The sequence below is a fragment of the Clarias gariepinus genome, chromosome 12, assembly GCF_024256425.1.
Source record: "Clarias gariepinus isolate MV-2021 ecotype Netherlands chromosome 12, CGAR_prim_01v2, whole genome shotgun sequence".
Lineage (NCBI taxonomy): Eukaryota > Metazoa > Chordata > Actinopteri > Siluriformes > Clariidae > Clarias > Clarias gariepinus.
This window is the reverse complement of record NC_071111.1, coordinates 27,799,128-27,825,128: the sequence shown is the minus strand read 5'-3', so window position 1 is coordinate 27,825,128 and position 26,001 is coordinate 27,799,128. Positions and strand designations below refer to the sequence as shown.

Below are 26,001 nucleotides of genomic sequence, written 5' to 3'. Positions count from 1 at the left end.
CTTATGCTTTGTATCCTGAGCTCCTTGGGACCCTACCCAGGATAAGTAGTATAGGAGATAACTAATCTGGTGAACTAACTCTAACCCTAAACCTGCATAATATGCTATGCTGATAATCTGATTTGATTTGTGCCAACTTCTGAAACTCTAATGATGCAGTTATTATAATATTAATAATAATAATAATAATAATAATAATAATAATAATAATAATTATTATTATTATTATAATTGTTATTATTATTATTATTATTATTATTATTATTATTATTATTGGTTGGTAAAGGGTTTTTAGAAATCGGTAAAATGTTAAAGCTTAAAATAAGCTGATCACCTTTAATGTAACCAGTGATATTATTATTTCAGGTTAAAGCCTACACACATGTCTGTCTGTCTGTCTGTATGGCAGAACTCTCTGTCTAACTTATTAATACAAAGAAATACAATGTTGTAAGGTTGAGTATCTAGGTTGATATTCTTTTATCATCAGCCAACAGCACTCCCTGTTCGGTAATCGGAGAGTGAATCACAGATGAGAAATCAAAAAAGGAGATCTAATAAAGATTACATTTGGTCTTAAAACGAATCCAATACATTTAAAATCACTTATACCACTTTAGAGCTGTTATTTCAGCATCGACAATATGAACTAATTCCAGTAAAAATATTTAGTTTAGCTTTGCTAATTAATACAGTATCTATCGGTGCAGGTGTTTTTTTACTGTATATTGAGCAATTTTCAAGTAAAATATTAAATCGCTTCTACTCAACATTTTGATTTTGACATCATGTTCAGGTTCAGTTGACAATGTTCAGGTTCAGGTATTTTACACGCCCTCACCTCGGAAATGTTTGCCCTAACATGTGTTTTATCCCGTAGTGGTGTTTCAAACCATTTATTAGCGCCATGGTTTAGAAACATATAAAACATACCGGTTTTAAACTTTCAGCAGGAACAATGAAAATACATTGATCTGTCCATACATCTTTGAAGGTTCAGTTTTCATAGTGTACTTTACTTTTTTTTTTAGAGAGAGATAGAAAGCCATGCTGTGTTGTGTGTTTGTTTCTGTTTATTAAGGAAGACGATGACTTGTAGGTGAATTATAGTTTTCTGTGACTTTTGCATACTTGCATACTCTGTGTATACACAGTAAATTACCGTTTCGATTAGCTCTGTTGAATGACGCATATAGCCTCGGCCAGATTGAGGGGGAAAAAGAGCTAGATGCTGTGTGGCACATAACTACTCATAACTTCACTTCTACTTAACATTTTCATTTTCATTAATGGCGCAGTTTTAAGTTCAAGCAAATACACGAAGGACTGCGAAAGTTACATTAAATTCTGTCCAAACAAACAATTTGCTGAATTTTTTTGAGGTCCTCCAATGTTTGAAACATAAACATAATCATATATATATATACTGTATATATATATATATATATATATATATATATATTGTGTGTGTATATATATATATTATTATTTAACAAGTTGATGTGCATGTGTATGTTGGTTACTGTTCAGGAGTGTGTTCTACGCCTTTTATTCGCAGATTGATTGACATCCCCCGTCATCCCGGGTGGACACACTTGGCTCCGCCCACTATCCTTCTTACTGACGCGATCAGCTTACGGAAGTACGTGTGTGTGTGAGGGAGGGAGTCTAGTAATCGTGTTTACCGTGTGTGTGTGTCCCGAACAGCCTGTGACACATGACTCACTCGGACCGTTTAGATTCCATACGGAGTTTATTTTTCTTTTTATTATTATTATTATTATAATAACAATTAATCCTCCTGGCGCGTGATTATTGTTATTATTATAATAAATCCTGTTGCCAGTGTGTGTGTGTGTGAGAGAGAGAGAGAGTCCTAGCCGCTGCCATGTTGTTGATGGACCGAGTGGAGTTGGGATGAGTTCCGAGTCTTGAGTCTTGAGAAATCCGCAGAGGAGCGTATGGAAAACTACTAGGATCGCGTGTGGACTTACACTACGGGACGAGTTTTTTCTTTTTCTTTTTTTTTTTTCCTTGGTTTTTATTCTGCATGAGACATGAAGTCTGACTGCAGGCCGCGGTGACCGAGTCCATGATCAGATTTTATTCCTAGGATTATCCTGTATATGTGTGTGTGTATATATTTTCTTTCCCTTTCCCTGCCGGTTTGAAGTGTCGGAAGAATGAGCTCCCAGTCTCAACAGAGGAGACTCGGTAACACGGGCTCCAGACTGCTCTCAGGTCAAGAAAACGACCAGCTGTTCGCTCACCTGGGGAGGAAATGCTCCGTAAGTCTCAGTTCTTATAGAGCAACAAGTTTCACGCGCACACTCCGCCGCTTTCACATCAAAGGGGTTTCAGGACACTTTGTATCGAATTGGAACGCAGAGCCGCAACAATGACTCAGATCGCCGTAGAATGTTTGTAAACTTTTGAAACATTGTAACATTACATAGTTCCAGGGCCTAGTGAGACTAATGCAGTCGCTTGCTTAACCAGAATAGTGTTTTAAATGACCTTATTAGCAAATATGTATTTCTATTTATATAATTGTACATCTTTATTATGGGAGTTTATTTGGTTTTGTTTTTAAATGTGCAAACTCCTCCAAAAAAAACACATCACACACACCTGTACTACCTGGCTGTCTCACACACACACGCGCGCTAACGCCTTTAGTCTCCTTCAGGTGTTAAGAAGAATACAATGGTAGACCGTGGGAGACCAGGCCTTTGTTTAAGCCTTACTTTAAATAAATGAAATGTTTATAAATTTTATATAATATTTCTTTAAAAAAAATATTAATAGATCTAGATTGTTTCCGTATGTAGCATAGTTTTTTTTAGTTTGTTTTTTAAAATGTGCAAACTCGTTCTTGTACCAATTTACCTTCGTTTAAAACGCACACCTGTGCTACCTGACTGTCACATACACACTCGCACGCACACACACACACACACACACACACACACACACACACATGCACACCGCCTTTCACTTGCCTTCAAATGTAAAAAGCATCACAATGTGTACTGTGAGAGCGAGATCATGCTAAATCAGGTTAAAATTTTAATTTAATTTTATTATTTGTTAAAAAAAAACAGGTTATTAGCTCACTCTGTATATTCCTGTACCACAAATAAGGAGAAGTAAATCCTTATCCTTAGCTTTGTTTATTTACAAAATATTTTAATACGTGAAAAATCCAGCTTATACGTCTAATTAATGTGTGGAATCATGCTGCCTTGAGCAGATATCTACATATGTTTTCCTGTGCGTCATAAACGTCAATATCGATATCGCACTACCTTCCTGCGTGATTTGGAGTCATCTTTCACGCTTCATGATGTGTTTTGTCAGCTCATATAGCATGGGGATTTTATTACTGAAGCTTCATATGTGCGGATTGCCGTGCACAGGACCCTACCCTGACAAAATGAACTTTAGGTCACGCTTGCACAAGATCCAGATCGAGATCCAGATTGAGTCGTGCTTCCGCATTCCAGCACTTTACCTGTGCTGTGTTTGCGCAGGTTTAATGCGACTGGTCTAGGAATGGTAGAAGTAACGAGACTTCCTTCTAAGTCAGCACAGAGTGCAGAGAAGTAAAACTCAAGTCATGCAGTAATGCATTTCAGTGCATCATGTGGGCGGAATTATATATGTATATATTTACATGATTCGGGCATAAATCATGAGGTATATTCATGTCATTATTTAATTCTGTACATTTATTTTGTTTGATTCACGCTATGTTCTAAGTCACATTGTCAAGCCTTCGGGTTTTTTTTTTTTTTTTTTTTTTTTTACTTCCTTAGTTTCCCAGTAACTAATCAGCAAGTTTTTTTTTTTTTCTCATCAATACGCTTCTTGTTACACAATCAAGAAGAGGTCTTTGATCATTATTATTTATTTATTTTTGCGAATAAGGTTGTAAAATAAGAATGAGGCCGCAGTGCAGCATCAGCAGAGCAGCAGGAAGTGGTACGAAGGACTCCCGAGCACCTGTGGCTGAGAAATAAATGCTCTACTTTGCAAAATCCGCCGTCCTGGATATGACCCCGGGGGTTTTGCTGCGTTTAAATGAATGTTGTTCAAAGGAGGATTTGTGCTGTTAAACAGAAATCTGATAGAGCCTCAGACTTTCCTTTTATTTATTAAATACATTTACACAGAAATGAATTGAGGAGGCTTGTGAATGTAATGTTCTACCGAACATCTCATGATGCATGACTCCATCTATATCTGCTCTAGGTTCTATATCTATATAAGCTGAAGTTTCCATATCTATATCTGCTGTGGATGCTTTTAGATATTCGCGCACCCATGAGCTGCACTGTGACACTGTGCATATATTTTGAAGACGGTGATATTTTAGTAGATCAGAACAGCAAAACCTCATGTGACATACTCACATATGACTCGACCTGATGTGATTGATCTACAACGGCGTTTCCTTCCACATCCTGTGAAAAGATCAGCGTTAAAGTTTATGATAAAGCCGTCATCAGTAACATTCAAAATTCAAATGCTCGTTACCGCAATGAAAAACCGTCTTAGTCGTTAAGCAATAAATGTTCTTTTCTGATATCAGCAAGACTTTGCTTTACTGTATAGACTGTGCAGTACATGCAAACTGCAGGAAAGTTCCCGTTTGTTGGACGTTTGTTGGACGTTACCCGGTGCTAAAACGATAAACGCAACCGATTAAGGTGCTGTGGTTATCAGTTTCTCTGACGTTTATCAGGCAGCGTGTGAGGCAGACAAGCTGCTAAGATTGCAGTAAAGAACCTTTAATAAATATTTAGCCAGCAACCCGGACATCGAGCGTCTGCCGGAGACGAGGACACCTGCTCGTAAATCTAACGAGTTCCAGGAACATTTGCCACTTTTTAACATGTGTTCTTGTCCCACTCTCTTCCTCTCCTACACGCTGGAGAGCTTTTATCTTACAGATAACTTGAGTGTTTTTTTTTTTTTTTCCGTTCAGAACTAATAAGAATCTTAACTATGCTAACTATCCGATAAAAGCAGATATCAGATACCACTAACGAATGAAAAATGTCCTCGTGGTCTAAAGGATTTTTTTTTTTTTCATGTCTGATATAGTAAAATGGATTAGGTTTTTTTTTTTTTTTTTTTACATTCGTTTATTATGGTTAAATTTATTTGTGCAGCATTGAATCATTAATTGTGATTTTAAGCTAAACCATTAGCTCAGTTAGACATTAACTGAAGCGCTTGTTGAAGACCCACTTACGCAAGTCAAACCGGGACTTCTGCTAAAGTTTCGGGTGAATGAAGGTGAATGAAGGTGTAAAAGCGAACGACATTTACAGAAGCACAATAATGTGATGTGACTCAGTCGCAGTAGAACATTTGAATGATTCAAATGCTTTAAAGAGGGCTGGACGTCCCTGAATGATGATCCCGGCTGAGCAAACCTACTGCGGTCGATCTCATGAGTCGTTCTGCGAATGAAACACCTGATCCTTAAAAATTAATGGATAACTTGTCGCCAACTTGCGGAAGAGACACATCGGCCAGTGTCAACTGTACGCACAATCATCACCAACAACACTTGCATGTTACAAGAACTCAGCTAGGAGTTATTGACGCATCTGCCGTACAGTCCTGACCTCGCTCCAAGCCATTTCCACATGTTTGGACTATTAAAGGAGTTCCTGGGAGGCCAGTGTTTCAGATGTGAATCAAACAATGTAATGTGACCATGCCTCCTAGTGAAACACTGGGATAAGTGAATTAGAATAGCAGAGGATTAAATAGAGAAATGAAGGGAGGTTGTAACTCCCATAAATGTACTGGACAATCAAAAGTCCCGCTTTGATTTGAACACCGCTCATAGTTGGAGTTTTTTGTTTTTAGGGTGAAATGACACTTTCAGCAGCCTCAAAGCTCCATACAATACCCAGGTGAATTGGTGTGTTTGTGTGTGTGTGTGTGTGTAAGTCCCATGTGAGGTCTTTTTAACACTCCATCTGCGCTCTGCTACGTAAGAAACTGTTTATGGTTCAGACACACAAGCTAAATGTAACGTGTGATGTTCATAGTTTTTATGTCCTGACACCCAGAAAACAGACTTTTTCTTTGCTGTGTCTCTGTAGGCTATGGCTGCCGGCGTGGTGCAGGTGTACGCAGCCGATGGAAACTCGTCCTGGGCGAAGAGATGCTGCGGCGTGGCCTGCCTGGTGAAGGACAACCCTCAGCGGTCCTACTTCATCAGGGTCTTGGATATCAAAGTGAGTTGGTAACGGTGCACACTGATATTTTCGATACTGAATACAATGAGTCTTGAGTGGAACACAGACTTAATCCCAAACATCCTGATTCAACATCTCACTAATGAGCACATATCGACACAGAAAATCTGGTGCAAATCCTTCTCAGAAGAGTGGAGCGCATTACGAAAGCTACAAAGAACTTAGCAGGGATTTGAATGCACAGGCATATATGAGTGTTGGGTTCAGGAGTCCACAAACTTTTGGTTATTTACTGTAATGTAGACCTTTTTTATTTCCACATGATCAGTCTCATCACAGCATGAACTCCTCTGAGGTATTCCCATTGTGGGATTAAATCTCATCATACCATCAAGATGAATAACCTGAAGTTTGATATTCTGCTTTTGGTGTTCCCTTCAAACACCAAATGTTAGACGCATGCAGCTGGGGTTGAAATCTCTTGGGAGCCAGAGATGGGCGTCAGCTTTGCAGCCTTGGCCTTAACAACTTCCAGCCAACCCTTCCAGCACAGACCGCACACTATTCCCAAACTCCTGTAACTGGTCCAGGAGTGACCAACCCAGCTCCTCGAGATCCAGATAATCATCAGGGAGGAGTTAAGGGAGAATTTGGAAACATGCAGAGCTGCAGCTCTCAAGGAGCTCTCTGGGTTGGCCACCCCTGGACTATTACAGTACATATCACAAAGCTCTGAAAACGTTCTACTCCGCTCCCTGGATGAACTATGACCTGCCATCACACAGCCACACATGTATTATGAGTAGCAAGCAGGTTCGGCTAGGTGATGGATAACTGATTATATTACAGATGGGAGAAAAAAATTGTTCAGTAATGTATCGTGATTCTTTTGAGGGCAATTCACATATCCCCCTGCTGACTCTTTTTTTTTTTTTTAGATTATGTATTCATTTTAATGTTGGCATGTGAGGGAAAAAGGTGCAGTTCCTCTAAAATCCTACAGGTGGTGCACTCTAAACTATTTACACTATTCACAGCACAGCATCCGGTGGTACAAGTGAATTATTTGCTAAGTTTGTTTAGAATTCTAATGAGATCTAATAAGAAATTAATTTTAAATAACAAAAAATTGCAACACTTGTACAGTAGAATTGCAATACAGATCAAATGGCGACCAAGGTATCATAATAATATTAAGTAATTGAAATCATTGATTAATTTTTTTTTGATTTCCCATTTTGAGAGAAATTCTGTAACTTTAAAAAAAAAAAAAAAAAAAGTTTTTTTTTTTTTTTTACTTTTATATTAAGCTTCTACTTTTCAAGTTTTTTTTTACAATTCCAAACAAACTTGGCAAATAATTCACTTCTACTATTCAGTATGCTGTGCTGCCAGTCAGTGTGTGAATAGTTTAGAGCCTAACCCTAACCCCCTGTAGGATTATCAAGGAACTGCAAAAAGTTGACACCTTTAAATGCAAACAGTATTAATTAAAAAAAACATCAAATTTGTGGTCAGTGAGCCGATGCACGAATTGCCACATGAAAGAATCACAAACAATACTTACCTGAAAAATAACATTAAGATTCAGAACTAAACCTCGAGGGTGTGTAAACTGGTTATATTCCATTATTATTAATACTTTTCTCCCACATCTCTACTAGTAGTACTATTTCAGGTTTAACGTTACTAACTTTGCACAGTTTGTGCCGATTCAGCAGAGGAATCCAGCTCTTATTTGTGTGCAGTTGCTCTGGTGGAGTTGCATAGTTAGTTGAGATTTCTATTGTTTGTCTTGAGAACATGTGACACCGCCATAATAGGCGACTGTGTGACCCGCAGCGCAAGTCAGATTCTGCTCGGAAACATCACACCAGCGATGTATTCAAGTTAGACTTTTGTTCTGGTGTTAAATAAAGCATTTTTCTTTTTTTTAAAGCATATCCGAAAACAAAATCTTGAGGAAACATAGAGTAGCACGGGTATGCTTTCTCTCTAATGCACATCATGCATCACCAGGATAATGATATATAAAACATTTGATTCTGTGATGTCTCGGAGGGGATTCCAGAGACGAGGGACGGTGCTAGAGCACGTGCTGGTCAAATAGGCTGGGGGTATAAAGGGAGTAGGTTCTTCTTTACACCCTAACCCCTTTGACCACCATTTGCTCTAGAAGCTTTAGTGCCTTTAGGTGGTGAGGAAGGGTGAACTCACTGAAACAGGAATAAGGGCCAGAGAGAGGATGGAGCAGGCTTGTTTTTGGATGGAGTGGGTTTCCTCTGCATACTCCAGTTTCCTCCCAGTGTCCATAGACATGCAGATTAGGCTAATTGGCGCTTCCATATTGCTCATAGTGTGTGAATAATGACTGTGTATGTGTGTGCACTGTCTTGGACTGGCACCCTATCCAGGGTGTGCCCCGCCACGTGCCGTCAGTTTTGTGATAAGGGCTCCATACCCCCTGTGACCCTGTATGAAGGATAAAGTGGTGTATTCAATTCAATTTTATCAGTATAGTGATGGAACAATTGTCATTGTCGCAAAGCAGCTTTACACTATCAAAATAATTATTTAAGTTTGTATTGAATGTGAATGTGTATGAATCAAAATGTTAATGTTAATTATCCCATACTGTGACATGAAAAAGGCAAACAAGTGATAGAAAACCGATCGCGCCAATGTTATCATTGGAAATCAGATCAGTGGTCCCTGTAACGGGTAAAACCTCCAACTACACCACCAGCAATATGAGCCCAAGTCGTCATCGACATCAAGCCAAAGCAGTGTCATTGCTCTGTGTCAGGGCGTCTGTTTCAGACCAAAACTGAACTAGTGGCATCTTTGTTCAGAAGAACGGTGGAGAAGTCTTTGTCCTGTTCTACATTTCAAAGAGGTCTCTCTAGACGCTTTCTTATGTATGCTAAAGTCGTGCAACCACAGGATTGGTTCATGGCGGTGGATCTGAATGAGGTTTATTTTAAGTCTCCTTTGTCCCAGAACACTGCTGGCTTTTAAGTGTTTTTCGTCCACAGAGGTGCATGCCAAACCCACAGTCCTACACTTTTGACCTCTCTACACCATGGGTGTTTTGAAGAGTCTTGCAAGCAGCGTTACCATTTCTGATACGGATGATCGACTTTCGCTGTCGCTCCCGCTGGCTGGTTTGGATGGGAGGGGTGAAATGGAATGCCGGTTATGTAGAAAACTGTTGTTCTGTGGGCCCAGGATATGCGTCAGGGTTCCTCGTCATTCAGGACAGGTGCTGGTTAAATTACGTTTCAGGGAAAAGTGACATCGCCGCTTGACTTTGTGGAATGTGCGCTCGGCACATAGTTTCCTCTGCTGGTTAACCTTGCGTTTATGTAATACCAACATGCCCTCGCTAGAATTTAGTAGATGTTCCAGTTTCACTCTTTCTTTCTCGCTCAGAAACATGTTTTTATTCATTACAGACCTGCTGCATATTTTAAGTCTTGCTTCATTCACATAATATAAGGTTTTGGCATTTAATGATTGCTGTCTTAGACTAAGGGCAAGGCTTGCAGTTACATATATTATGCCTTTTTTTAAACATGCATAACTTATAATCTTGATAATTTTAGCCTGGTATTTAAAGCATACTAATAAATCCCCAGAAATATCCCTTATCATACTCCAGCTGTGCCTAGACTTAAGCTAACAGCAAGGTGTCAGGATGATCTTTCCATAGATGCATGCAGATCATATCATGTTTTTTAAGTTGATTACATTATTACAAGATGAGTGCTTTGTTAGTGTACTTTGAAAATGTTTAGCTATAATACAAGTCAAGTCCAACCGAGACTTGGATAGCGCTGTCCGCTCTTTTCACTCATGATTGGTTAGAGTCACGATTGATGAACGAACACTAGAGCGCGTTGCATCCCGCCCCCAAGAGAGCTCGGCCAATCGGCTCTCTAGGCTCCCAGCGGCAGGAGGCTACAGTATCACCCGAACTTTGATTCGAACTTGCAATCATCTGATGATGGGGCGAGCTCATTACTGCTGCTGTAGTGCTTGGATACCATCAGGGTCGAAAGTTTCCTTAGGGTGTCGAAGCCATGATCAGACTGCCTCCTTCGCATTAGAAACTCTGGCCTCCCAGGAACCCCTTTAATATGGAAATGGCTTGGAGTGAGATCAGGACTATAAAGAGATGGGTTGATAGCTCCCAGCGGAGTTCATGTAGTGTGTTGGTGAATGATTGTGCACCCCTTGTACACCCCTTGTATAGTCTAAATAACTAGTCTATCTAATACCACCTCCATGACCACAGGAGATACAGTGTGAGCACTTTGTCTGGCTTACTGTCATGTGTTTGAAGCATTTCATCAAACCGTCGTACAAATTGTGATGTGATGTTTAATTTTGGTTCTGAACTGAAGACATGCTGTTAATGCTTTCACAGGACGGCAGAACCGTGTTTGAACAGGAGCTCTACCAGAACTTTGTGCTGCACGCCTCCAAATCCTTCTTCCTGACCTTCCCAGGAGACGTAAGTGCTCTAAATGTTGTCAGTATTTATTGTAAGCACAGCTTCAGTACATCCATAATATCAGTTTGCATTTTCCAGATTTTTATATAACTTTTTTTATTTTTTTGCATGGACTTAATAAATGTCACTCATTTGGGAATACAGAGTTATTGTATCATTTTTTTGAGGGTTTTGAGATGAGTCGATACACATTGCTTTAAATTTGTATGGTTTTTCAAGTGCTGTCAAAGCAGCGTGTGTTCTATACAAACTCTTAAATGAAGATTTATTTCTATATACTGTATGTATGCCTGTTTTAACCCTCCTCAATGGATCCTTGGAATTTCTTCATAGAATGAGAATTATGTTTAAGAGATTTATTGTTTTTAACATTCATAGTTCAGGAGAGAAATCAGAAGATGTTACATTTTGATGTTGATCTTAGATGAGAGACGGTCTGGTCATGAACAAACAGTAAGGCTTTAGTTTTACTCAGATGGTTAATTTTAAGCAGCGATGCTCTATGCATATAAAAAAAATCAGTCAATCCAGGCGCGTGAATGATGGGCTGTAGAAGGAAAGAATCCTGGGATGAAAGAGCGCCAGACGTCTAGCCATGTAAGGTTAGGAAAGTCTAGAGTCGGAGCTCGCGCAGGAGTATAGTAGTGTACAGTCATGAAGGTCTGTGTACTGATTTCTTCCCATATTGGCAGCAGCTTCTGTAAATATACCAAGGGCTCTTACAGTCCTGTGCAAAAGTTTAACCCCCCCCCCTTTATTTTTTCATATTAACTTTCATATAAGAAATGGGAACAAATGTTTTACTGCTACAGACTACAAAGTGCCTAACGATAGAATATTAACCTTTTCTTATTTATGTAACGACCTCAGCAGCAACCTCATGTCCCCTCTCGTCTGTTTCAACCACTCAGCATTCAGCATCACCAGTATACTAATCCCCAGCCTGATCATCTGTCATCATCTGCTCCTGTTTCTCACTGGTTCAGGCCTTAAGTTAGATGATTTTTATGCTTGAGTCATTCATAGGTTCTGTGTGGCTTAACAAAGCGACTGGCAAAACCTGGCGAGAATGAGACTTACATTAAAAGTATAAGAAAGGCTGACTCTTTGGAAGTATGAAGAATGGGGGGGGGGGGGGTCAAGACTTTTGCACAGTACTGTAATTCTGTACAGTATATTCCAGGCTAGTCAGTATTACTGATGTGTTTCATCGGTACGCTTTCATATTCATTATAGCAAACAATGAAATAACTAGACGTTCCGCCTACCTGCATGTTGGATTTTTATTTTTTTTTTCAAGCATTTTTTTGATGCAAATTTCATTTTACCCCCAAAACAGAAATGTCAGATCGGCCTCAACTTTGCTGATGAGCAAGAAGCCAAACAATTCAAAATGGCAACGAATGACCTGATAGCGAGAAGACACAGGAAAACCGGTAAGCGATGTATACAGCTTATTCTTGCGTTGTTCTTGTGGACAAAACACAGTATTGAAAATGTGTGCAGCCGAAGAAGCTACTTCATTCTTAAGTTCATGCAACATGGTAGTGACCAGTCTTACTTTCCTAAAAGCTTTAAGTTTCTAACTTCAGCAGTTTTGGACAGATGATTTTATTTGTAGCCTTAAAAATGGCCATTTTCCAGTGTTGTACTGTCTCGCTTCAAACAATAATCATTTAAAATGCAAATTAATCATATTTCTTTGAGCATTTCTTTGATACTAAACTTGGTGTAAGCTTCTAGAAGTATATGACCTGTACAAATTGTTGCTTAAATTGGTTTTGGATAAAAGCATAAAAAAGCAAAAAATCTGTAGTGTCCGTAACCATGCCAAATTCATGCTACAATATCTTAACAATTTTACATTTTAGAATAATACCCTTTCTTAGGTTTATGTCTTTTCATGTGAAATCTAAACTGGCCAAGTGTCATCTGAATGACAGTTAAGCTCATTGAAAGATTTTTATTTATAAAAGTTCCGGACACTAAAACATAAAAGGGACATGAAATTGTTACTGCGTTTCTTTTTATCTGATAAAAAAAAATAATGGAGCATGGATCAGGAGATAAGAAGCGTTAAATGTTATGAAAGATGGTGTTATGTTATTAGATCTGAAAAGCTCCAACACTGTTTTGGTCGTCATCTTTACTTAAACTCGCATGCTTTTGTATCAGTTTACATTATTTGATTTCCTGTTTGCTGGTGTACTGTATGTGAACCCACTTCTCTCCATATGACTCTCTTTTTACATCCTTCACTACATGAGGCAAATTCTCTATCTCTATTTCATGTTTCCACCTTCCATCTTCTCCTCCGCCATCCTACAACAACCCCCACCCGCCCCCAGCCACACCACACTCCCCTTGTTCTCTCGACCCTTTTTCCATGTCTCACGCTTCACACTCGTAGTCTTTGAAGACGATCGTTACTTTGAAGTCTTCGCCGCTGTGTGGAGTCGTACCGAGGCGGTCTGCTTTCGATTACCTTTGCTTACAACTTTTTTCTTCCTAAACCACTTCCTTAGTTCGTTTCTTCTACACGTCTGCTGACTCGCCAGGTAAAGCCGGCGGCCAGGGAGTCCACATGAGGCCTCCCTAACAGCTGCTTGGGATTGGATTTTCAGTCTATAAAAGTGTGTCTTCAATTTCCTGCCTCAACCTTCCTCTCCGTCTCTCTCTTTTTCTCTCTCTCTCTCTCTCTCTCTCTCTCTTACTTACTCAGTACACGATGCTCCTTAAAATTTGTTTACAAATCATTTTGCCGAGGATATTAACACTGATCTTGCTTCTGTCTTCCAGAAAAAAGATCCGAGCCAGCAAAAGGTAGGTTGAATTATATACCATGAATTAATAAGTGTTGAATTTTTCTCTATCAAATCATGCACACTCTTTGAAGTACGGTAGGGTGGCTCGAATCCCTCAACTTCCTCCTAATAAAACTCCCTCCTGTTGCTGAAATGTGCCTGTTCTAGCTGTGTGCATCCTCCCAGCCTGGAGGCACAGCCACTTACAGGCCCAGAAATCCAGTCACACTGGAAATGAGCACTTAGCACTTACGCCTTTTCTTTTAGAGTTTTTGAGAAATCTGTGGAAACTTGTTTTCAAGGTGTTGAAAAGCTGAGAAAGTGCAGATTCAGCATATCAGAAAACCTTAAGTCGGAAAACTTTGGCCATGTGCTCCAGTATGATGTCGTCTTTCGACAAACTTGCTGTTCGACACGATCCCTTGTTCGGCTTGAACACAGCTTCCATTTTCTTTTTCACGTTTTTTTATTTTAGTTTTAGTACGTGTCAGACCATCAATCTCCCAATCACATGGAGCTTAACAGCTTGTCAATAGGTTCTATTGTCCAGTAGATTCATTTACATTTATGGCATTTGGCAGACACTCTCATCCAATCCAGAGTGACCTATATTTAGTTCATTGTACGAAGTCTGTCTGAAAAAAGTCTGTCCGGACATCGATGTAACCTGGCAGCCAAGGACAGTGGACTGGAATGCGCGTGCATGAACAATCCGACTTCACTGTACTAGATGCCATGGGGTGAGCGTGTGTACTGTATGGCCATCACATTCAATATGACTGAAATTTTGCGTTAAGCTTGAACTTTCCACCATGGAAACAATTCAGAGGATTCAGGATGCTTTCGGGGTCGATGCAATGAGTGCAGAGCAAAATAAAGTGTGACAGAAATGCATTAAAGAATCTGCAGAACACTACAATCAAGCTAGAAGAACTAGAAGCTGATCTGAGGATTCCAAAAACTTGGAAGGGGACCAGGTGTCATTGTACTATGTATCTTCATTAGTAAATGTCAGTAGATGTATTTTTTCATATTGCATGGCTAGAACAGATCATGTTATGGAGATGCTTTGCATCAGCAGGGACTGGGGACAAGCTTGAGGTTTGATTTATGGGGCAAATACATGGCATTTCCTGGAGATAACTTGTTTCAGTCTGCAAGAGTTTGAGGATCATCTTGGAAAAAGGACAATGACCTGAATTATACGGTCAAAGCTTAACTGTGTTGGTTCAAAATGAAGAATGTGAAGATGGTAGAATAGCTGAATCAGTGCTTTGAATCTGTAGAACTATCTAATTCATTCTGACATGGTAGAAGAAGAATGGGCAAAATACACCAATCTGCCAAATATTGAAGCCCAAAACATTAACACCAGAATTGTGTAGGTTCCCCTTTGTGCAACCAGGGCGGCTCTGATCCGTTGGGGCATGACTTAACAAGACCTTTCGGGGTGTGATGTGCTGTTTGGGGCGTCCATAGATCATCATCTCATGGATGTTCAGTTGGACTGAGATCTGGGGAATTTGGAGTACGGGTCAGTGAAATGAAGCCTTGAACTCTGCCTGTAAGCTCTATGTGGCAGGCCGTGGTGCATGTAGTGTTCGGATCCCTTTCTCTATTTAACAGCAGTAACTTTTGCCAGTAATTTGTGCTGCATTTGCTGTTCTGTTGGATCAGGCCAGAAGTGCTGCACTTTGCTTTACACAGACTTAGCTGGGGCTTGGGATGCCATGATCCTTTCGCCAGTTGTGACAGTGGTACGTGATTGATAGTCAAGGTTATAGAGGTCATCTGGAGGTGGTCTAATGGCTGATTGGTGTAATTGCTTATTAAATGTTGTAAGTGACAAAAGGGAATGTTGTTAAAAGGGATATTTTGGCATGGTTACCTGTTGTGTTTAAAAAAAAAAAATGCATATACAGTCTTGGGTACATTTTGTTCAGTTACGTAAACAAATTGCTGGTATATTTTTCTAAGCATCTTTCTAAGCATCATTTTTCTAAGAACCTGAACTTTTTTTTTTTTTTGCCAAGTAATCTTGCATTCCTGACAGCCTGCATTCCTTTCCTTCCATGTCCCCGAAAGATCATTGTTGCATAACGGGTTGAGTTTGTTAATGACATACAAATATTTTATGTAATATGTCGTTTGATCTTTTTTTTTTTTTTTTTTTTTAAAGGCAAAGTAAAGGTCAGAAATGTAAAATGTATTTGACCTGATCATTGACCCGATATTGCAGAAGTCAAAGAATAAACATTTAAGACAGGAATAATTAGGCAATTTCATGCAAAGGTCCACCTTAACATGGCGGATGTTGAAAACATGAAAAACATATTTTTTAAGTAATTTTGTCAAATATTTCTTGTTGAATTCTATTCACACATATTCTTTATATAGTTAGTATAGGACTGATTCAGACACATCATAATTAAAAGGTGAAAATATCACAACCATAACCAGTTAATCAGTTAATCATTTATTTAAAAAATAAAATAAAAAATGTAAACATTTTAAAATATATAATTTTTGTGTTTTATGGTACAACAAGTGTAACTCTTTCTGCAGCGGCCTTTAAAGTTCACAGTGATTGTAGCAAACCTGTACTCTCTTATAAAGGTTGTCTGTTTAATGTCACATCCATAACACTGATATGAGATGATAGGGTTTTGAGGATTAGTTTGTTTTTAGCTGAAGAGAATTATGCAAATTATTTTACTGATATTGATCTTGTTCATTCTCTGAAGCTTTTAGTTTACAAACTAAATGTGAGATTTATAATTCACCCTGGAATTGCTCAATTTTTTTTCCCAAAATATATTGACATATTACTATACTTATATCGTGCAACTTTTAAAAATAGAATATCATGAAAAAATATATTTTTTTTCCTTTATATAATTTTTTTTACTTATTAAAAAAGTTCAACTTTTATAGATTCATTACATATTGCATGAAAAAATGTAAGCACTTTTTTATCCTTTTTTTTTTTTTCCCCTCCATGATTATGGGTTGGAAGTATGGGGGCGGGGGTATACTGTAGAGTCTGTCCACATGCGATGCAGCACATCTGGTGACGGACACTCCCACCTTGGAGATAAACCTGTCATTTCTGTAGCAGTAAGTTGAAAAGTCGGGTTGCCAGTTTGACACCCGATTGTATCTGAGCACTTGGGGGTGAAGGACCTTGTTCAATTTGGCCTCAATTTGGCCTCTCTGACTTTATCTCCAAAACATCTAACATGGGTTGTCCCTCTGATGAACTCATTCTTGATTCTATCCATCCTTGTCACTACCAAAGAGAACCTCAACATCTTCAGCTCTGCTACCTTCAACTCTGCCTCCTGTCTTTTCTTCAGTGCCACTGTCCCTAAGCCGTTGAGCACCTTAACTACCGAACCACATCTGCCCAAATTATGGATTAGAGCTCATGAAAATCTACAAAGATCAAATGTCCTTGAACCACCTTCAGAACTGCCTTAATTCTTCATGGCATAGAATCAACAAGGTGCTGGAGACATTCCTTAGAGATTTTGTCCGTATTGACACGATAACATCAGAGATTTGCTGCAGATGTGTTCACCGCACGTCCATGACTTGTAATCTCCCATTCCACCACATCCCACAGCCGCTCTATAAGATTGAGATCTGGTCGCTGTGGGCTACAGTGACCTCATTGTCATGATGAAACAACCAGATGATTTCGGCTTTGTGACATGAAGTATTACACTGTGGAAGTAGCCCACAGAAAATGGATGGACACAGTCAGCAACACTACACAATTACTGAGGGGCCCAAAGTGTGCCAAAAAAGCTCTTCCATAGCATTACACCACCAGCAGCAGCCTGAACCCTTGATACGAGTCAGGACAGATCCATGCTTTCATGTTGTTTATGCCACAGTCGGACCCTACCATCTGATTGAGACACCAAAGAAGAGAGACTCATCAGACCAGGCCACATTTTTCCTATTTTCTGTTGTCCAATTTTGGTGAGCGGACTGTCTTGACCGGGGGTCCATTCTTCGTACGTCGCTTGACGCATCCGAGATGAATTGACGCATCCTAAGATGAGATCATCGTGCTAATTATGATCTAAGTTGGTTCTTCGAGCACACCTGTTGTTGATGATTAGTATAGCTGGATGGAGTTGTCTAGGATTATTGCGCGTTCGTGCGTTGGTTTAAAAGGCGATATGTATCGACGGTAGAAACACTGATCACAAGCCCTCCGATTGGTTGACGAAATGGCAAGAGAGCGAGCAATTTTTTTTTGTAACATGTGTTATGCGCTGAAATCCCCCCCCCCCCCCCCCCCGCCATGGATTGCCCCCCCCACATAATCGCTATCAAATATTATATTAGAACATAAATTCATAGGTTAATGGTTTACAAGTTACATGAGACAATAAAATAAAATAAGCAATATGAAAATAAATGTTGTATATGAAAAAAACAGAAATATTAATATTTTTTTCAAATACAACATGTCCCCTTTAAATTGTTTATTTTATAATAAAATAAGTTTTGTCCAATTTATCATTATAAAAAATATTTATTTTTATTATATATAAATATTTATTTGCATATTTTTATGACAAACCCCTGAAAAATAAATGTGTTACAAAATAAACATTATACAAGAATTTGTATTAATGGTCTTGACGGCTGTCTCGTGCCAAGGGTTTATTATAATAGTAATATCATATTTGATAATAATAAACCTATGAATTTATGTTCTATATATAATATTTGATAGCAATATATATGCAAGATACTTTTCTTTTCCCACGTGAGTCAGTCCATGTCAGTCGTGCTCTTTAACCAATCAGATGTGACTTCGCCATTTCAACCAATCATAACCCGCCAGGAGCGCAGCCTAAATACGGTTTACATGAAATAAACCTGCTTCCGAGCAGGTTCAAGCTTACGGTCATGTTGCTATGACAATAAATGCGAAATGCGTATCGAAGAACGAAACAATCCAAGATCAGGACAAATCCACAACAATCAAATCCAGCTAACTGAGTTAGCGACGTACAAAGAACGGACCCCAGGTCTACATGCGTAAAAGGTGATGCCGTGTGATTGGCTGATTAGTTATGTGCATTAACAAGAAGTTGAACAGGTGTACCTAATGAAATGGCCTGTAAATGTTTATATAAAGTATATGGGCGAGTACAAATTACAGAGTGCACGTATATTTTGCTGGCTGTTTTGTCTGGATTAAAGGTATGCGTTGTTATTCACAGAACCTGTGCTGCCGATGGCAACGGTGGACATCAGGAACCCTGAGATCAACCATGTCAGACACAACAACAATTTCCAAGTCAACAACAACCTGCACAGCAACTTCAGGAAAGACAAGAACAAAGCCAAAAACAAAAAGAAGAAAATCTCAAAGTCGGAAATCGGCACCCCGAGCAACTTCCGGTGAGTCTGGTGTTTATTCTTAGGCTGTTTTTCAGATGTTCCGAGATGTGCATGTGGGAAAACTACAGCCGTTCCTCCTATAATAGATTATTAGATCCTTTATCCTGACAGATGTTTGGTAGATGTGTGCCAAATTGTTGTTGGATGCTTAACAGCTTAACCATTGCATATTTTCTTCCCCTCTCCTTGCAGGCATGTTGGACATGTGGGCTGGGATCCTAACACGGGATTTGATGTAAGTACAGGCCCAATGTAAGAAAGTTTGGATCCTAGGTTCTTTCCTGAGTTCCTTGTTGTTAGGATTATAGGATTATATTATATACTTTCACGAGGTGCTTAAATAAGATGTGAAGATTCAGGATCACACACGAAAAAAAACCAATGCTGGCTATGTGTTGGGATGAAAACGAATTTCTAGCAGTAAAGTTAACAATCAAGTTGAATTTAGTTTTGTCGTGTGTATATATATATATTGTATGTTTGTATTTACATGATGAATTTAATCAGTCAGATAAAATGCCAATTATTAGATCAGACCTGTTTAAACTAGATTGAACTCCGGTCACTTGGACGACTCCAGGAGATCGGAGACACTTTATTGCCCGGTACTATGCAAAACTCTCACGGCCACATTTGACAAGCAAAACACTTCTTCAGCATGTTGCGTCACGTATCCGGAGTTAAACGCATGCAAAACTACAACTCCTGACTCAGCGAGGATCTTTTACAAAGTGAAGGAAGAACTCGGGGAAGTTGTGGTCGAGTATAATGAGCCGATTTTTGCATAATGATGCGTGTTGAAGCGATCTGATTTTATGACGCCTGAACTCGCCAGGCGATTACGTCTAGCTTATTACAATCCCTGAGAGCTGATATAAACCATGTGAGGACAATGGAGTTGTGTGATTTAAATAAATTACGCAATTTTTCCTTTTTTTTTCCTAAACTTACAAGCTTTAAAGCATCTAACATTGACAAATTCAACATACAAACCACTTCAATCTTTGTGAGAGAATAGATTTTTTTTCTCTTTTAAATTTATGTTTGGTTGGTGCAATACCGCCACCTATTGGATCAATGAAAAATAGACCATCACTTTGTACAGGACATTTAACAATACTTGTTCAAAATATAGAGATAAATGGCCAGTATATTGTACTTTATCCTGTGTGCATGTGATGATTATTTTTGCCCATGAAGTCCATGAGTATGGCCTTTTTTTTTTATTAATCCCAGAGGGAAATTGCTTATTTATCGCATAAATCCCGATTAGCAAACTGGGGTCAGAGCGCCCCTGGAGCAAAGAGGGTTAGGGGCCTTGCTCAAGGGCTCAACAGTGGCAGCTTAACGATGCTGGGGCTTCGAACCCCCGACCTTCCGATCAGTAACCCAGTAACCCACAGCCTTCACCGACTGAGCCACCACTGCACCTTTTAGTAAACTAAAATACCAGTATACTAGTGCTAGAAGTAGGAAAATAACATATATACAGGAATTGTTTGGTAAAAAGACTTCATATTTCTGATAATGTACAGTTCTGTACAAAAGTCTTGAGCCGTATTTTTTTTAATTATTGAAAAAATTAAATGATGTAGATTAAAGTAAAAAAAAATGAGAACAAATTAATATATTTTCCTGCGACAGGCTCCAAAGTCCCAAAGATACAATTACAGCCGCCTCATGTCCCCTCTCGTCTTTTTCAAGCATTCAGCATCAGCAGTTTATTAATCACCAGCCTGATCATCATCTGCACCTGTTTCTCACTGGTTCATGTCTTTAGTTATGTAGATGGTTTTTATTTTTAAATGATTGATAGGTCACTATGTGGCTTAAAAATATCAAAATATTTCCCTGAACATGCTCAGGGACTGGGACAGGACTGAAAATGAGGGACGAAAAAGTCTTTTAGGATGCCTGGAGAACTATTTTTTAAGATTGCATTAAAAATCCAAGAAAGTCTGGATCTTTAAAGGCAACATAGAGTATAAAGAAATTAGATGGGGGGGGGGCAAGACTTTTGCACAGTACTTTATACTTATAATAAAAAAATAATTACCTAACTAATAATAAATTTGTCTTCTCGTATATTCCCAGGTAAATAATCTAGACCCGGATCTGAAGAGCCTGTTTGACACGTGTGGGATTTCTGAAGCGCAGCTGAAGGACAAGGAGACGTCCAGGGCTATCTATGATTTTATCGAGAAACAAGGAGGTGTGGAGGCTGTTAAGAGCGAGTTCCGGAGACAAGGTACGAGAGTGCGGATATGAGAGACAGACTGTGTTACATCATGCTGTCTTCAGCGACTGTTGGTTCTTCTGTAGAAGTGATGGAGTCTAATAAGTTCTCTGCTTTAGTAACTTGACCTTGACCTTCCTGAGAAACTTCTTCCTTCACCTGACTCGATATTCAACTATGGTAGTCACAGAGCAGTCTGACTTTTATATTCAGTATTATTAATTTTTTTCTTTCTCTCTCTTTCTGACTCCAGCCCCTCCACCTCCCCCTCCCCCCTCTCGAGGCGGTCCACCTTCTGTCCCTGGCTCGGGCGCTCCCCCTCCTCCTCCTCCGCCCCCGTCCCGTGGACGAGGAGCTCCGCCTCCTCCACCTCCCTTTAGAGCTCCTGCATCTGCTCCTCCTCCACCACCTCCTCCTTCCAGACCAGGCATGGGAGTTCCACCTCCTCCTCTTCCTAACAGAGGTCCCCGTCCACCTCCACCTATGCCTGCCTCCATGGCTCCACATGCCCCACCTCCTGCACCTCCCCCGTCAGTTGTGGGAGTAGCAGGTCCACCTCCTCCTCCTCCTCCACCCCCACCCCCAGGACCACCTCCACCCCCGGGACCACCGCCGCTTAATTCTGCTCTCCCAGGATCAGGTTCAGAGGGAAGGTCTGCGCTACTGGGTCAGATCAGAGAGGGCGCGCCGCTGAAGAAAGTCGAACCAGGGAGCAAGTCGGTAACGGAAGGCAGTGGTGGCGGCGGCGGCGGCGGCGGCCGAGGAGCACTTTTAGACCAAATTCGACAGGGAATCCAGCTCAAAACAGTGAGTTCTTCTCTAACGTGCTGTATTATTTTATGGCTTAAATATTTTCTTTTGTTCATTATTATCTAAGTTGCTTGGTTTTAACGTAACTTTATTCTTTTCTGACCACTTATAAAGCATTTATTAGCAGTTTACATACTAATGACACGTGAGGAGCGGATAGAAATTGTGTGTTAATGTCTGGTGAACGCAGTAACCGGGTCATTGCAGCAGATTTCAATGCAAGACACCCTACGAGACCACCCATCTCCCATGCTACAGTTAGCAAACTGCTAATAACTGCTTTATAAGTGGTCGGAAACTTGTAAATAACTCATGAAAGAATAAAGTTACGTTAAAACCAATTGTTTGCACACCATTGTTTTTCTTGTGAAATTCCCAATAAGTTTAAGGTGTCACATGACCCTCATCCTATTAAAAAAAAAAAAAAATAAAGTTTGATCCGAAATGGCCGACTTCAAAATGGCCACCATGGTCACCACCTATTTAAAAAAAAAAAAATTCCCCCTCAAATATACTAATGTGCCACAAACAGGAAGTTAAAATCACCAGCCATTCCCATTTTATTAAGGTGTATCCATGTAAATGGCCCACCCTGTAGTAGTAAAGAGAAGTTTCTTGCTCCATTATTCCCCCTAGTGGATGATTTATTAAATGCAGCATGCTTTATAACAGGGCCTCAAAATTAATTAGTTGAGTCTAATTAGATCCTCTACTGGGCTCTAATCTTGTGACCAAATTCTCCACTATTCCTAAACAGTTTGAGTCCACTGTTAAACAAATTTGAGGTGTGACATCCCTATATAATCATTTTTACAGCTTATCTGTCTGTACTTTAAAAGTTTAAGTAGATTGAGTCATGTATACAGGCATGGAAGAAGTAAATGTTTTAAGACTCATCTGTGTTTGGTTTTGGAACATTCCACCCTCAGACTGACCTGCAATCCGGCCTCTGTATCGCGACTCATTTCTAGGCAGGATTAGAGACGGGTACTGTATATCCCAATGTGACAAGAAGGAAATTAATAGTAGTGATGGTAATGGCAGCACATTTCCGTGCATACATTTTAATCATAAAACTATAGCAGTCTGTTGACTTTGTGTGTAAATGTACTGTACGCTAGTTAGAAATCCAAATTCAAACATGTTCTAATGTTTTAAAATCTTCTAAGTTTTTAAATGCATCTTAGTCTTAATTCTAATCTTAAAAGCTTTGTGCACATCTGGAAACGGTTGCCGTACAGTAGAATTTATTTTTTTAATATTCTCAATACTTTCTTCGCATGAATCACACATGCTCTGTTGTCTGACAGATTCTTTCTGACTGTCGTGACTTTTCTAGGTAACAGATGGTCCAGGTCCAGACCCGACCCCGGCACCTGCCACCCCCTCAGCAGGAATTGTGGGAGCTCTGATGGAGGTGATGCAGAAGAGGAGCAAAGCCATCCACTCTTCAGGTGTGTGCCGCTCGCATCTCATCCAGTACTTCTCATCATACACATATGACTTGTGTATGTTCGTGTATGTTTTCTGGTGTGCGTGGCATGTATTTCTGTCCCGGCCAGAATTGCATGTCCCCATAGGGATGGGATTATCTGACAGCTTTGACCTTGCGGGGATAAACAAGCATAGTACAACTAGTGTGTGTGCATTGCTATTAGGGGTATAAATGTTAACACATGTGATTCATCAAGAAATTTTAATGCCTTACTGTTGTTGATTAAAGCAAAACAATCATATGATCAAGTTTGACCCTCATGGCTTTCCATAATCACATGGGAAGATAATAAGATGCCCGAGGAAACATCACCAGGTGTCTGAACGGCAAGTTTCATTATAAAAAGTCGTGTGCTTAAGTTACCTTTAAGAATACATGAAACGTATTAAACGTTAGATGTGAGAGTGGTGGCCCAGGCGGCTAAGGCGTTAGGTTGGTGATTGTTGGATCTGAGAATCCGGGTTCAAGCCCTGCACGCAGTGGGCTGCCACACCCCCATACGGTGATATTTTAATTTAATACAAGTAAATCTGAGTCTTTTAGATATGCGATTAATCGTGATTAGTTACAGATTATTACTGTGATTGACTACATGTTAATTGATTGACAGCACTAATTGCTATATATAATTAGTAGGCTCTGTTACAGCTAAGCATTATTATTATTATTATAACACTTTATTTTCCCTCTGCTCACAGATGATGAAGATGAGGAAGACGAGGACGACTTTGATGATGAGGAAGAATGGGACGACTAAACTGCACTTTCTGGCTCCAACAGATCCCGAAAAGAAAACACTAAACCGTCTTCAGTCTCTTAAGTCGTACCGCGATATATTATTCCACACGGTTAACTCTTCTGCTTTCCCTATTAATCCCCGTCATACCTCATTCCACCTGAAAAGGGTTTGTGATGTTTTATTTTACTCGAGGTTGCTTCATCTTTTTTCCTTCACGTCTCCGATCACTGTGCAGTTTCCATCACGTTGTCTCGACTCGTCGAACGAACCAAATGACCGGTGGCCACTTTTGCTTTTACTAGAAACGGGAACACTATTTTCACTGTTTTCCTCTATTTTCATACGACATTCTTCTTTACCTCACAGTTTCTAAATTCAGATTCTAGCGTGGTGTCGTTATTTTCTTAAAATCTTAAAGTTTAAAGCCTATATTTTTACATACATTAAAGTCTAATTCTGCTATGTGAATAGAGAGAGAGAGAGAGAGAGAGAGCTATCACAAAGATATGAAAAAGAAAAAAAAGACCATTATCATGCTTTTATCATATCAGCCAGAGACCCAGAAATATTATATTTCTGACATTCTTGGAATTGTTGGTTTATTTTAGTCAGCTCAGTGTTCATATATTTAAATAATAAAAATAATAATAATAATAATAATAATGATGATGGTGATGAATGTCAGTTCAGACGTAAAGCTTTTATTCGTCATGCTAATAAAAGATATGCTGTGACGCTTTACTAATTCCCAATAGACATTCCAGCCGTTGATCTGACAACAGGCTAAATGCATACTTTTTACTTCTCTTTTTTTTTTTTTTTTGGTCTAAGATTTATTTGTGTATCAGGAAACTTCAAAACATCGGAAATTGGAAGTGTTTTGAAAGATTGATGAAATTGTACAATCGAATAAATGTTCATATTTACACAGTGTCTCTGATGACATATCTTGACCTACGCACCATACACTGTATACAGCGCCACCATCAGTCCTGTGTCATGCCAACATTAAAGCATCCTCAGACCGTTAATGTGTGGGGTCGCTTCTCAGCCAAGGGAGAGGGCTCGGCACTCAACACAACACAGCCATGAATAAAGAATGCTACCAAAGCATCCTCCGAGATCGACTTCTCCCAGCCATCCGAGAACAGTTTGGTGCCCTCACCATGAGGTAGAAGTGATAACTAAGTGGCTCATGGAACAAAACATTGACATTTTGGGTTCATGGCCAGGAAAATCCATCATTTGGAAATGAATCTTAGTGTCATTTTCAAAACCTTTGACCATGGCTGTACTTAAGGACATACAGTGGAACCTCGGATTACGAGTAACGCAGTTTACGAGTGTTTCGCAAGACGAGCAACAATTTTTAATAATTTTTGACTTGAAGAACGAGCATTGTCTTAGTTTACGAGCACCGAGTATCATGTTTCACGCATGCGTGTCTTGTTTTAACACCGAGCGTTACATCATCACAAGTGAGCCAACGGTTTTTCTCTCTCTTGCAGCAGAATTGTAGGTAATCGCCTCTCCTGCTGGGTGAATACACACACACACACACACACACACAGCGTGTGTGTGTGTGTGTGTGTGTGAGATGTACGTGCGCGCGCGCACACACACACACACACATTAACGGAGAGACCGTTTTTAAAACCGTTTAAAAATTAGCAAGGAACATTCCTAGTCACACTCACGTGAGCGCATACTAACAGGATCACTGCTGTAAGTAAAACAACAACAACAACAAAAA

The 26,001-nt window shown here is 39.6% G+C and overlaps 1 protein-coding gene across 1 annotated transcript; it reads left to right on the top strand.

The window, feature by feature from the left end:
- Positions 1–1,668: 1,668 nt before the first annotated feature.
- Positions 1,669–25,174, top strand: LOC128534583 (actin nucleation-promoting factor WASL-like). The gene is made up of 11 exons (XM_053509045.1): positions 1,669–2,288; positions 6,126–6,260; positions 10,651–10,737; positions 12,077–12,173; positions 13,537–13,560; positions 18,788–18,968; positions 19,161–19,203; positions 21,063–21,216; positions 21,458–22,011; positions 23,354–23,468; positions 24,208–25,174. Exons 1-11 carry the CDS (start codon positions 2,184–2,186, stop codon positions 24,264–24,266), a joined length of 1,554 nt encoding a protein of 517 aa, XP_053365020.1. The 5' UTR covers positions 1,669–2,183; the 3' UTR covers positions 24,267–25,174.
- The last annotated feature ends 827 nt before the right edge of the window (positions 25,175–26,001 follow it).

Coding starts and splice junctions, on each gene's coding strand:
- LOC128534583 (XM_053509045.1), top strand. CDS start 2,184: ATGAGCTCCCAGTCTCAACAGAGGAGACTCGGTAACACGGGCTCCAGA. Junction 10,738..12,076: donor TCCTGACCTTCCCAGGAGAC/GTAAGTGCTCTA, acceptor CCCCCAAAACAG/AAATGTCAGATCGGCCTCAA. Junction 19,204..21,062: donor ATCCTAACACGGGATTTGAT/GTAAGTACAGGC, acceptor GTATATTCCCAG/GTAAATAATCTAGACCCGGA.